This window comes from Pieris rapae, chromosome 17, assembly GCF_905147795.1.
Source record: "Pieris rapae chromosome 17, ilPieRapa1.1, whole genome shotgun sequence".
Taxonomy (NCBI): Eukaryota; Metazoa; Arthropoda; class Insecta; order Lepidoptera; family Pieridae; genus Pieris; species Pieris rapae.
In genome coordinates this window covers 8651526-8663724 of record NC_059525.1, presented here as the reverse complement: position 1 = coordinate 8663724, position 12199 = coordinate 8651526, and the positions used below count along the sequence as shown (strand labels likewise).

General features: G+C 34.1%; 1 protein-coding gene across 1 annotated transcript; it reads left to right on the top strand.

The window, feature by feature from the left end:
- Positions 1–6489: 6489 nt before the first annotated feature.
- Positions 6490–11715, top strand: LOC110994738 (glutaminyl-peptide cyclotransferase). Its single transcript, XM_022261561.2, has 5 exons — positions 6490–6766; positions 7370–7700; positions 9068–9300; positions 10709–10934; positions 11527–11715. Exons 1-5 carry the CDS (start codon positions 6677–6679, stop codon positions 11676–11678), a joined length of 1032 nt encoding a protein of 343 aa, XP_022117253.1. The 5' UTR covers positions 6490–6676; the 3' UTR covers positions 11679–11715.
- Positions 11716–12199: the final 484 nt, after the last annotated feature.

Sequence of the window (12199 nt, the reverse complement as noted above, 5' to 3'; positions counted from 1 at the left end):
TGTGATGTCGACTAACCTTTTGGAAATTTCACTAAAAAGCCTTATAGCGCTAGGACCCCACGGACCAAGGGTATCGACACCGAATGGGACAAAATAATATTCAGAGCCAGGACCCCTGTATTTGCAGGAAAAATAGTATTATTTCTTATATTATTTTACGTGTCAAGGCGCTGAGAAATGACTTATTACTATATAAGTTAATACTGAATAGTTACTATTCATATTTGCTAATATTGTTATGTTGTATCACTACATAGTATAAAACAAAGTCGCTTTCTCTGTCCCTATGTCCCTGTGTATGCTTAAATCTTTGAAACTACGAAACGGATTTTGATTCGTTTTTTTTTTAATAGATCGAGTGATTCAAGAGGAAGGTTTATATGTATAATAACATCCATTAAATAGTGGAGAAGCACTGTTATTTTTGAGGTTTCTAATGTGATGTCGTAAATAATTACATTTTTTCCGCTTACATTGCAAACGCAGGCTGAACCCTATGAGTTTTATCAAAATAATGTACTAAGTATTGTACACATTGAAAAGGTCTACAGAAATGTCCGAGATGGTATATGTCTATCTCTTATGGATAACCCACATTTTTATATACAACGTTCACAGTTTTTCTGTAGTGTATTTAGTATCAGCATTGCACCCGTGCGAAGCCGGGGCGGGTCGCTAGTATAGGATAAATAGGATAAGTAAGATGTAAGTAATGGCAACATTGCTGGAATATTATTTTAAATCAATCTTCCATTCAAAAAAGGCGGGAAACGTTGGTCGTGGCGGGAGTTTTGTTTTTTAGTAAAATTTATAAATTTAATTTAATTGATATAAAAGATCAATTTGTATATATTGTATGTAGTAGTTTAACTTAATTGTTTATTTCTTTAATTTGTGTATATATTCTTCAGCATTTGGTAAGTTTTTATACTTTTTCCTCAAGGCCTGGAATCAGGCGAAAAAATGAACGAGCCCCCGGATATCGGGGGCTCGCCCCCTGAGGTTGCGTGTAATATTATAGTAGAAAATAGATTTTCTAAACTGGACGAGTCCAGTGTAGACACAGATGTGGATCAACGGAGTGACCGTAAAAGAATGAGATTAGGTAAAATTTGCAAACATTGTAATAAGAGGAAAAAAAGATTTGACCCGACGCGTCGTAACAAGCAAAAAGAGACTGATTGTTCGTGCCAAATACCGGATATTGAATTTCCCTCATTATGTACTGAGATTAAGAACGCTAACGATATAGATAGTTCTCAGCAAAAAGGTTACCCAGCACATAATACAAGTGTAACTGTTAATACCCAACAACACCCCCCATCAGATAGTTCTCAGTCTCCAAAAAACCCTACAGGCCGATCGTTTTATGAGGCCTATGACATAGGGCCATTTGTAGTTCATGTGCAAAAAGTTTCTTCAGATACTGGCATCGCCTCCTTGCACCCAGTCCAATTTGGGTATTTCCTAAAGAAAAATTCATTTAAAAACATTATTAATGGTAGCATTAAAAGGATAGGCAGAAACCGAATTTCCCTATCATTTTCAGACCACAAATTTGCAAATGAATTTGTTAATAATCCTTGCCTGACAATTAATAATTTTAAAGCTTTTATTCCTTCATTTAATGTGACTCGAATGGGGCTTGTGCGGGGTGTTCCCGCAGAATGGTCTCCTGAAGATATATTAGACAATATCTCTTTACCTGTAGGCAGCGGAGGAATAATAAAAATTAGACGCCTAAATTATAAAGTGCGTAACAGCTCCCCACCTGAGTGGAAGCCATCACAGACTGTTGTTATAACTTTTGATGGCCAAGCTCTACCAAAACATGTGTTTGTATGCTACAATGCCCTACCGGTGGAACTTTATTCATACCCCACTATTCAGTGTTATTCTTGTTGCCGATTTGGTCATACTAAGTCCAATTGTAACTCTCGACCCCGATGTTACAAGTGTGGCCAAGGCCATACTGGGGACACATGCAACATACAAGATGATGCAGCATCTTGCTGTCTGTGTTCAGGTCTACACTTTGCTACAAATAGGAAATGTCCAGAATATGAACGACAGACTAAAATTAAATTATATATGGCTCAGAAATGTGTATCTTACGCAGAAGCAAACAAAGTGTATGATCCTGTCTCAAAATCTTTTGCTGAAATAGTAAAGTTTTCAAACATGCATAATTCTCCTAATTCTCCTGTGCCATCTGTATCGCCTTCCTCTTCCTCGATTCCGTCGTATAGTAGATCTTATAAGAAAAACATATTTGTTAAACCAACAACCCCCAAACTAAAACGACTGGGGTATAACAAAACAGAACACTTCAGTTTAATAAAGGACTATGATGCTCCAGCTTCTCCTAACGGGGTCGCTTTAATAAACAGTAACGTCAACAATAATGAAACAATGTTCTCAATCTCTGATGTTATCCAACTTTTGACTGAAATAAAATCCATTTCTAACTCTGACAACAATGTAACCGAACAACGCCGCCCAACACTTGCTTCCTTAACTCAATTAAAATCCACTTATGCGTCCAGAACGCGAACAAATAATCCAGTGGAATTGCAGAAGCGCAATCTGCAATAAAAACGATTTAATCTATTTGCATAATAAATTTGAACCTTTTGTCTCAACTCTGTCGGAAACATGGCTTCGCCCGAAATTGACATTTCGAATTCCAGGTTATGTTATTCTCCGACAGGACAGACCTGACGGCTATGGCGGTGTTGCCATAGTCATTAAAAATAATCTCCCCTATTCCTTATTTCCACTTCCCTCATTCGGTGATGACTTGTCAGTCATTGCTGCTATTGTAAATAAAATTTGTATAGTATCTATTTATTTTTCTCGTCCTAATGTAAATATTTTTTCTCATCTTAATCAACTGTTCTCCATCCTCCCAAGGCCTTTCTTAGTCCTAGGTGATTTTAATTGCCAACATCAATCTTGGGGAAGCACTTCTTCCAACTATTATGGAGATCAATTATTAGATATTATAGATTCTCATGGTATATGTATTTTAAACACTGGGCTGCCAACTCGTGTTACTGGTCCAAGCGAAGGTGCAAGTGCGCCTGATCTATCTTTATGTTCACCTGATTTAGCTTCAACTTTGGACTGGCACCCTCTAGCATCTTCGTATGGTAGTGACCACTTTCCACTTGTAATTACTTTTCCTTCATACAAACCTATCAAAACCAATCGCTCTCCTCGTTTTAAATACAGATTAAACAACGCAGATTGGAAATTATTCAACCAAATAGTAGAGCAGAAAACTAATACTTATTCTCAAGAAGGTAGCCAGATCTCCGCAGAAATTCTTTCTCAGGTTTTGATTGAAGCTGCCGATGAATCTTTTTGCACTAAAACTAAGATCCGATCGCAAATTCCTTCACCTCCCTGGTGGGATCATGAATGCACAGCTGCAATAAAAGAAAGAAAACAGGCCGAAAAAAAATACTGCGAGGATATGTCAGAAGAAAATTTCGAGTTATATTTAGAATCTGCCCGGAGAACTAAAAAATTGTTTAAGAAAAAGAAATACGATGGTTGGCAATCATTTTGTGCCTCCATTAGTCCAGATGTCAGCCCGTCAGAGGTCTGGCGTAATATTCGTAGATTTAGATCTGCATATAATAATTCCCCTTCTTCTAAATTACCGATAACTCTAGCTGATCAGTTTATGGATCATCTTGCTCCCCCTTCTGTACCGGAACAGAGATTTCCTCCATTAACTATTCCTGCTTACATTTTTGATGACCTAAGTGGAATAAACGCTCCGTTTTCTTTGATCGAACTTAAAGGTGTGCTTAATAAGGTAAAAGACTCTACTCCAGGAGAAGATGGGATTCCATATTCTTTTTTGAAAAATCTTTCGGACCGAATGCTGATGCTGTACTTAAATATTATAAATTCTATTATGATTTCTGGGTGCATTCCCAAGTCTTGGATCACTCAATCAATTATACCTATTTTAAAAGAGAATAAGCCAACCGATGATCCTTCTTCTTACAGACCCATTGTGCTTTCTTCTGTTTTAATGAAAATAGCAGAACACCTAGTAAAAATCCGTTTAGAATGGTTTTTAGAGAATAAAAATCTATTAGCAACGACCCAATTCGGTTTTAGAAAAAGTAGAAGCACAATGGATAGCTTAGCAATATTCACTACAGACTTAAGATTAGCATTTTCAAACAATGAGTCAGTAGTAGCTACTTTCTTAGATATAAGCTCAGCTTATGACAATGTTCTTATATCGGTTCTCAGGGAAAAACTGCTATGCTTAAACGTACCACCAATTCTAACAAACTTTGTTATAGATATGCTCAGTGAAAGATACATAAATTTATTTATTGAAGATGTCAAACTATCTCGGACCGTATGGAAAGGATTACCACAGGGTTCTGTACTCAGTCCTTTGCTCTATAACATCTATACGTATGATTTAGAAACATCATTGCAAGCATCAACAAACGTACTACAATATGCAGACGATCTTCTTATATACAAATCGGGCAAATCAATTGAAAATAATTGTCAAACTCTAACATCTTCCCTTTCATTTTTAAACTCATGGCTGACTTCGAATGGTCTAGACATATCTGTATCCAAGAGCAGGGTTGTGTTGTTTTCCAGAATGCGTAAGCCTCCCCCGGTCCAGGTAAAGTTTGATAATGTTTTGATTCCCTCGACTAATAATATCAAATTCTTGGGGGTAGTTCTAGATTCTAAGCTCACCGGTGTATCCCACTGTGAGTATGTAACAGCGAGATGTGAACGAAATTTAAATATTCTTAGATGTTTATCGGGCATTTGGTGGGGAGCGCATTCTCACTCCTTAAAACTGATTTACAACGCCATAATCAGAAGTGTAATGGATTACGGTACTTTCCTGTTGGAACCAGGAAATGTTTCTGCTTTCAAAAAATTGGATAGTATTCAAGCAAAAGCAATGAGAATAGTCTTAGGAGCTATGAAGTCAACCCCAATCAACTGTATGAGAACCGAATGTGTAGAGCCACCATTAAACTTACGCCGACAATTTCTATCTGATAAATTCCTATTCCGCTGTATGCAATTTAGTAACCATATCCTTACATCTAAACTAACATCCTTGACTTCTATAATCCACACTTCTCAATTTTGGAAAAACAAACGCACACCATGTTTGGTTAAAAGTTTCACAAGATTTACTTCTCTTAAGGCTCCTACTCACCAAGCGACTTCCAATCCTTTGTTTAAATATAGTTACAATTCCCTTATAATCTCTCCCGTTATACATACTAGCATAGGTCTTGTTAAAATTGAGAAAAACCAAAAGTTATCATTTAATTATATTGTTGACACTAAGTGGCCACAATGGCATCGAATATTTACAGATGCATCTAAACATTCCAGTGATGGATGTGTAGGTGTTGGTGTAATACATTCTAACTACAATATTGTCCAAAAAACTAAACTCCCTCCTGAATCCTCCGTGTTCACTGGCGAATGTATTGGCCTATTCAAAGCTATAGAATACATCCTTCTACTGAAACTTCAAAAAACTGTAATTTTTACAGATTCACTTAGTTCTTTAAATGCCCTAGCCCGGTTCCCATTTGGATCACATTATCAATTCCCTGTCATTTCCGAAATTAGAAACTTACTATTGAAATGTTTGAAAGAAAACTATTCCGTATCGTTTGCATGGATTCCTGGTCACTGCGGAATATCTGGAAACGAAAAAGCCGACCGTATTGCCAATGAGGCAGTGGATAGTGGAGATGTGGATATTTTTGGAAACTATGCGCATGACTTGATGGCTCTTTCTGGGATTTATCTCCGGAATTCCTGGACTGAATCCTGGAATCAAGATCGTTCAAAAGGTCGCCATTATCGTGCTATTCAACCTTCTATACCCATTAAGCCCTGGTTTTGGAGACTGAGATTCGGTAAAAGAGTTACAACAATACTGTCTCGTATGCGTCTGGGACACGTCTGCACCCCAGCTCACCTTGCTAAGTTTAATATTATTGACAACCCTACGTGCGAATGTGGATATGCTGAAGCTGATTTGAATCACATCATTTTTGTTTGTTCTCGGCGCGAACGGTCGGCTCTTATCGACGGTCTCATTTCCCTTCAAATTCCTTTCCCTTCATCCATATCCTGTTTACTTTCAACAATGGACCCACATATATATAAACTTTTAGCAGCTTTTATCTTAAGTAATGATATAAAAATTTAGATCCTATGAATGTGTATATATGTAAATATCTTTTCTTACACTCCTTTTATATCTATCTCTATAAGAATTGATCTTTTATTTTATAGATTTTCCTTTCCTTAATTCCGTTCCATCCGTTACGTTTATTTTTTTACCCGTTTCCCTGTTTTGACCCTGGGCCACAATGCACAAACCGTGCGGGCCATAATATAAAAAAAAAAAAAAAAAAAAAAATCTTCCATTCATCTTAAAATTCATTATAATATTTGTCAATTGTCAGGAGTCAGTACTCAGTAGTGAAAGGCATGGTCAGGAGGTGGGACGGGTGCAATTTCGAAGGTCGAAAAGTTTTTTCGTAATAAATCTCACCTTAACCAACGTGTAACTTGTTTAAAATATATCCTTGTTATTTAACATATGGTTATAAATTAATGAATTTTGATATAAGGTGTATTAACAATGGCCAAGGCCTGTATTTACGTTGTCGTGGCTGTTCTGTGTATCAGTTTTGTAAATTCCGACGCTACTTTAAAGTTTTATCAAGAAAAGGTAAGCTTAAATCTTAAACAAGTTTTTTAATAAAAACATTTTATAAATCTCGCAAGTGTTATCAGTTAACGCGTGATTTATCGCTACAAATATATTTTTATCTATTTTAAACTTTTCTACTCGTATTCGTAATTTTATATCTTCAACATTCAGGTGTGGTAAAAATGCTTATAACTTTTAATAACAAATAAAGAAAGCATACATATTAATAATATAATAAAATAAATGTTTTAACTCTCACTTTAAAATTCCTTTATGGAATTAAGTGTTCCTTTTTTGATATAAATTATTTTTATAATTACATATAACATTTCAAGATATCAAATACTTGTGATTTTTTTTACAGAATAATTTTATTACTCCCTAGACTTTATTGAATATAATAACAATAAGGTATTTACAGATTTGGAATTTCAAGCATCAATAAAATTACTAAATTTTAGTATTTATTCTAAAACAGTATTATTACATTTACTTTGTCTATAGATGTTGTCTTAAATATATTTTAGTTAGTAATAATGCTTATTTCTTGTATTGTTAATGATAAATTCTATATTTTTAATTTTTTTTACAGCTAATATACTTATTTCATGATGATTTCAGAATGTCCATGAAGCTCTAGAGCTAACAGATGATGATGTCAAAAATATTGCCAAGCTTTCTAATGAACAGGATTTTAGAGAGGTTCTTGATAAAATTCTTATACCCAGAGTGGTAGGAACCCCAAACCATAAAAAAGTTGGTGATTATATCGTAGATGAGATGAAAAATTTAGGCTGGGATGTAACTGAGGATATTTTCCCTGATACAACACCAGTTTTTGGCACCTTGAACTTTAGAAACATTATTGCCAAGTTAAATCCTAATGCTGATAGGTATTTGGTGCTTGCCTGTCATTACGACAGCAAGTACACAAGAGAACATGTTTTTCTAGGTGAGTTCAATGTATTCCTTAGTCTACTGCTAAGGATATGTCTCTAAGATGCATTTATATTAATGGTTAGGTTTACGTATTACAGAGTGCTGTATCATTGCTAGCTAGCTTAGATAAATAGTAACGCTTTTATTATTATGTTAATATATATATTAGTAGATATATTTTGAATAATGATGTAAATTGGGTAAAACCTAGAGATTGTACTGTTCTTATTTATTTTAGCCAAGTCAGGCAAGTCAAGGAGTAAAATGAAGTTACAACTTTTGTGTTATATTCCCATAGAATCATTTATTATTTATGTATCTATACTAATAATATTATAAAGAGGAAAGGTTTGATTTTTTGTTTGTTTGTATGAATTGAATAGGCTCCGAAACTACTTGGCAGATTTGAAAAATTCTTTCACTGTTGGAAAGCTACATCATTCCTGAGTGACATAGGCTATATTTCATTTTCAAAAAAAATAGGCATCCTTACTAAAATTACGATAACATTAACATTTGTTTATTATTTGATACAATTCTAACAGATGGCGCTGAGTTAAAGGTAGTTTAGTTTAGGTCCGTGTCGTGGTACCAACGTTTCACATAAGTTCTCCTACGGTTTCCCTTGATTAATTTACTACTATGTAATATAACAAAAACCTTAGCCACAGCAACGCTTGGCTGAGTCTGCTAGTATTAAATAAGCCTCAGATGCAGAGCCATGCCTATAGGCTTTGTAACCAATTTCTATAGTTCTATAGCACCTTTGCCATGTTGTTTCAAACTGCATAATAGAACTCAAGCATTTGCATTGTTCAAGTTGTAGTCCAGTATAAAATATTAAAACTTTAACTATCTTTTGTTACTATAAACTTATCAGATAAACAGTAATATTAATATTACAAATGTATGTTTATCTAAATAATTGTAAATTGCTATGTTTGGTTTTATGTGAGGTGTCGAAATTTCTCATTATCAAACCTTAAACTACAAATATTACCATCTAAAAAGAGTAGCCGAGCATAGCAAAAGCCGTTTACAGTTAGTTACACACTCATTTCACGCCTTTCTTCCGACGAGAATAATAATTATATTGATAGAGCAAAATTAAAATTATTGTATTTGGATCTATAAAATTGTACTAGTATTATTTTTTAAAAAATCACAGCCTACGTGGCATAGAAGTGATATTACATAAAATTCAGTCCTGGCTTCGCTCATTTGAAAATAATTGTTTCGCGTTGGAGGTTCCATGAGCAGTAGGTAAAAATGTATTCCAATATAAAACTATGTTATACTGTACGAGTCTTCCCAATAAGTTATACTTCAATTGAGTATGGAAATTAATATCCTTAATTTTATATGAGCATTGTATTTTAGGCGCAACAGACTCTGCAGTACCGTGTGCGATGTTGATCAACCTCGCGAAAGTTTTGTCCAGACAACTTGATCCATTAAAATTCGGTTCACCAAGTTTGATGTTCATATTTTTCGACGGAGAAGAGGCTTTCAGACACTGGGGACCGAAAGATTCTATATACGGAGCTAGACACTTGGCTAAATCGTGGCATTCGATGCCATACAAGGACGGTGCAAATCATTTGCAAAGAATGGTATGTATATTTTTTTTCAAACTCAAAAGAACTTATTTATTAAGATTTGATAAATTTATACAAAATTTACTACCAATCCGCAAGTCAAGAGCGTAAAGCGAGCAAGAAACTCTCCACCACTCTATTTAATCGCCAAGTTTTGAATGTCCTTGTCTTCCTCTCTCTCTGTGGTCATTGAGACCCGTGTTATGGGTGACCAGACTCTCTCGAGGTACAATATAAGAACTACTTTGTACTTTTAAAAAATGTGTGCGTCTCGGAACAGAAGTGATAACTTAAACTAATCTAAGAACTATTTAGTTCTGTAATGTTCTGAGGATCATCTCTTGCTTCATTCTTTTATATTCACTTTCAAAACCGGTGATATTCGGTTATACGCTTACTGGCAACACTAAATGCCTAACGCACTCTAAACACTGTGAGGGAGTAGAGAGAGGGGAAAGCGTCTGACCGAACTACGGTTAGCGCTGCAGTGAGAGAAGAGGAGCTCCGCTGCCGAATGAGTGAGAGAAAGGGACGCCAGACAAACCGTAACGCGTAACGTAACGATGCGGTATACCCTGCCATAAAACGTTATCACCTCGATTTAAAAAAAATAGTACCGGCGTAGTATATACGGGATATTCGAGAGTCTACTTAGGTAAGACAACGTGCTGCTCTTTTCTCTGAAGTCGTAGGTTCGAACCGCGTAAATCAATATACCTTCTTTTGATACAAGAAAAAACAAATAGTCATGAAACATATACGTATAAGACATATGAGGCCCAGTCCTGAAAGTTTCTTAGTATTAGTATTCACATCGTATGTGCATAAATGGACAAGTTAAAAAAGTTTTTATTATTTATCATTAATACTCCAATTAATTGAGAAGATAAGAGTGGCGGAGAGTTTATTGCCAGTTCTTCTCTTCTGTTCTACACCCTTGATTTGAGAACTGGCAGTAAATGTAAGTTCACAATTAATTTAATGTTTTGTTGTTAATAAGTGTACTTTTTTACATATATGACTAAACATATTTTTGTTTGTGTTTGGTGGGACAGTAAAACATGATTTTTATACCACAAATAAAAAGGATCTTCAAGATACAAATGAATATATCTGTTAGATGTAAGCGTAAACATCTTGTTATTCTGGATTTTTATCTTTGACACAGTCTTTTGTAGAGGCCAAAGTTCATACGTTATCATTTAAAAATAAACTAATTTATTTGTGTCTATTAGTTATCTGTGCCTTATTTATTAAGATACTAAGTATAATTTTATTTCAAAGTTTTTGTGAAACTTTCGTAATCTTTATATTATTAATAATTCACCTGTTTGTTACCTTTGTGTTTGACATATTTATAACTTCATTCAAAATAAATAAAGAAAACCTTATTCAAACCTATAATAACTTTAATAAATTCCAGGATGTTCTGGTGCTATTGGACCTTCTGGGAACACCAGACCCAGCGTTCTACAGCTACTATAAGAATACAGAACGTTGGTACATTCGTCTTGCAAGCGCTGAGCAGCGGCTCAGTGAACTGGGACAGATGACAGCATATTCCACGGGTAAAGCCGAGCAAACATATTTCCGGCTAGTAAGTTCTGGCGCCCATATTGAAGACGATCACATACCATTTGTGAGGAGAGGTGAGTGTAAATACGTTTTTTTTAGCTGCATATTTATTTATATTGTTGGAGAACAATCTTAGAAATTGAGAAAGTTTTGAGTTTAGCAATAACAAAAATATATGTAATGGTAATCTCACATCTTTCAAGTTTTTAAGTTTTGAGGCCATTTTCAAATCAAAGTGAAATTATTCTCGTTTTTTTTATATTCGAATATATTCATGACAAAAATCTTATATAAGTATAGTAAAACTAATAAATGTATTTCTATTACTAAAAAAAATTGAGTACTACATAATCAGGATTATATTAAGTCAATGTCATGTTGAGTGAAATGTCTCCTTCAAATTCTTTGCGAATTCCCCGCAACCCTTTTATTCCAAACTTTTATTTTAAACCAAAGGCTTATCTAAATTTAAATGAAAAAGAAAATCATGAAATATTTTAAACTACGACCGACCGACAAAGAATTTTTTTTCGTATTCAAAAATAATTGATAGCTAATATAATAATATAATCAGAAAGACAAAATGTTTGTACTTATTCGGAATTATGGATCCTATATCCTTATTGATGGTACTAACTATACGTTAATAATTAATTTAATTTTCAGATGTTGATGTACTACACGTAATACCGAACCCATTTCCAAAGGTTTGGCACACCGCAGCCGATAATCTTTCAGCATTAGACTTCAATACCATAGACAATTTAAATAAAATCTTTCGCGTATTTGTATGCGAGTATTTGCACGTCGCCCCTTAGCGATTTTTGATCTACGATGATTCTGATAGACGTAAAAGTCTGACAACTGACATTTGACAGGTGTCAACAATTTATTTTTATTGTCTAAAATTCGTATATGTATTTTATTTAGATAAAACAAGGTCTATATAATTATATCTTGAGAACTATGAAATTGTACTAGTTCTATGTTTCTTTTTTTATATAAAATTTAAACATTTTGTTTTATAATATAATTAAAAACTGAAATGATTTTTAACGCCTTAAAAATTGTTTTGTTTAACAAAACGCGCAACGTAATAGTTTTAAGTGTCCGCATGCTTTACTAAAAAATGTTACAACATTTGTGAATCCGCATTTTAATATAGAAAAAGTATCTACCTAAGTATTTTTCTTTTACGAATTCGACATTATGAAAATATTTTTTAGACAAATTTTTACATTTACGTACATTTATATTTCAATGTTATTATGTTCCTTTAGATGGTTGTGTTTGGATATTTTCATTCTTAATATTTATGTATATAAGGTATTCAAGTGTA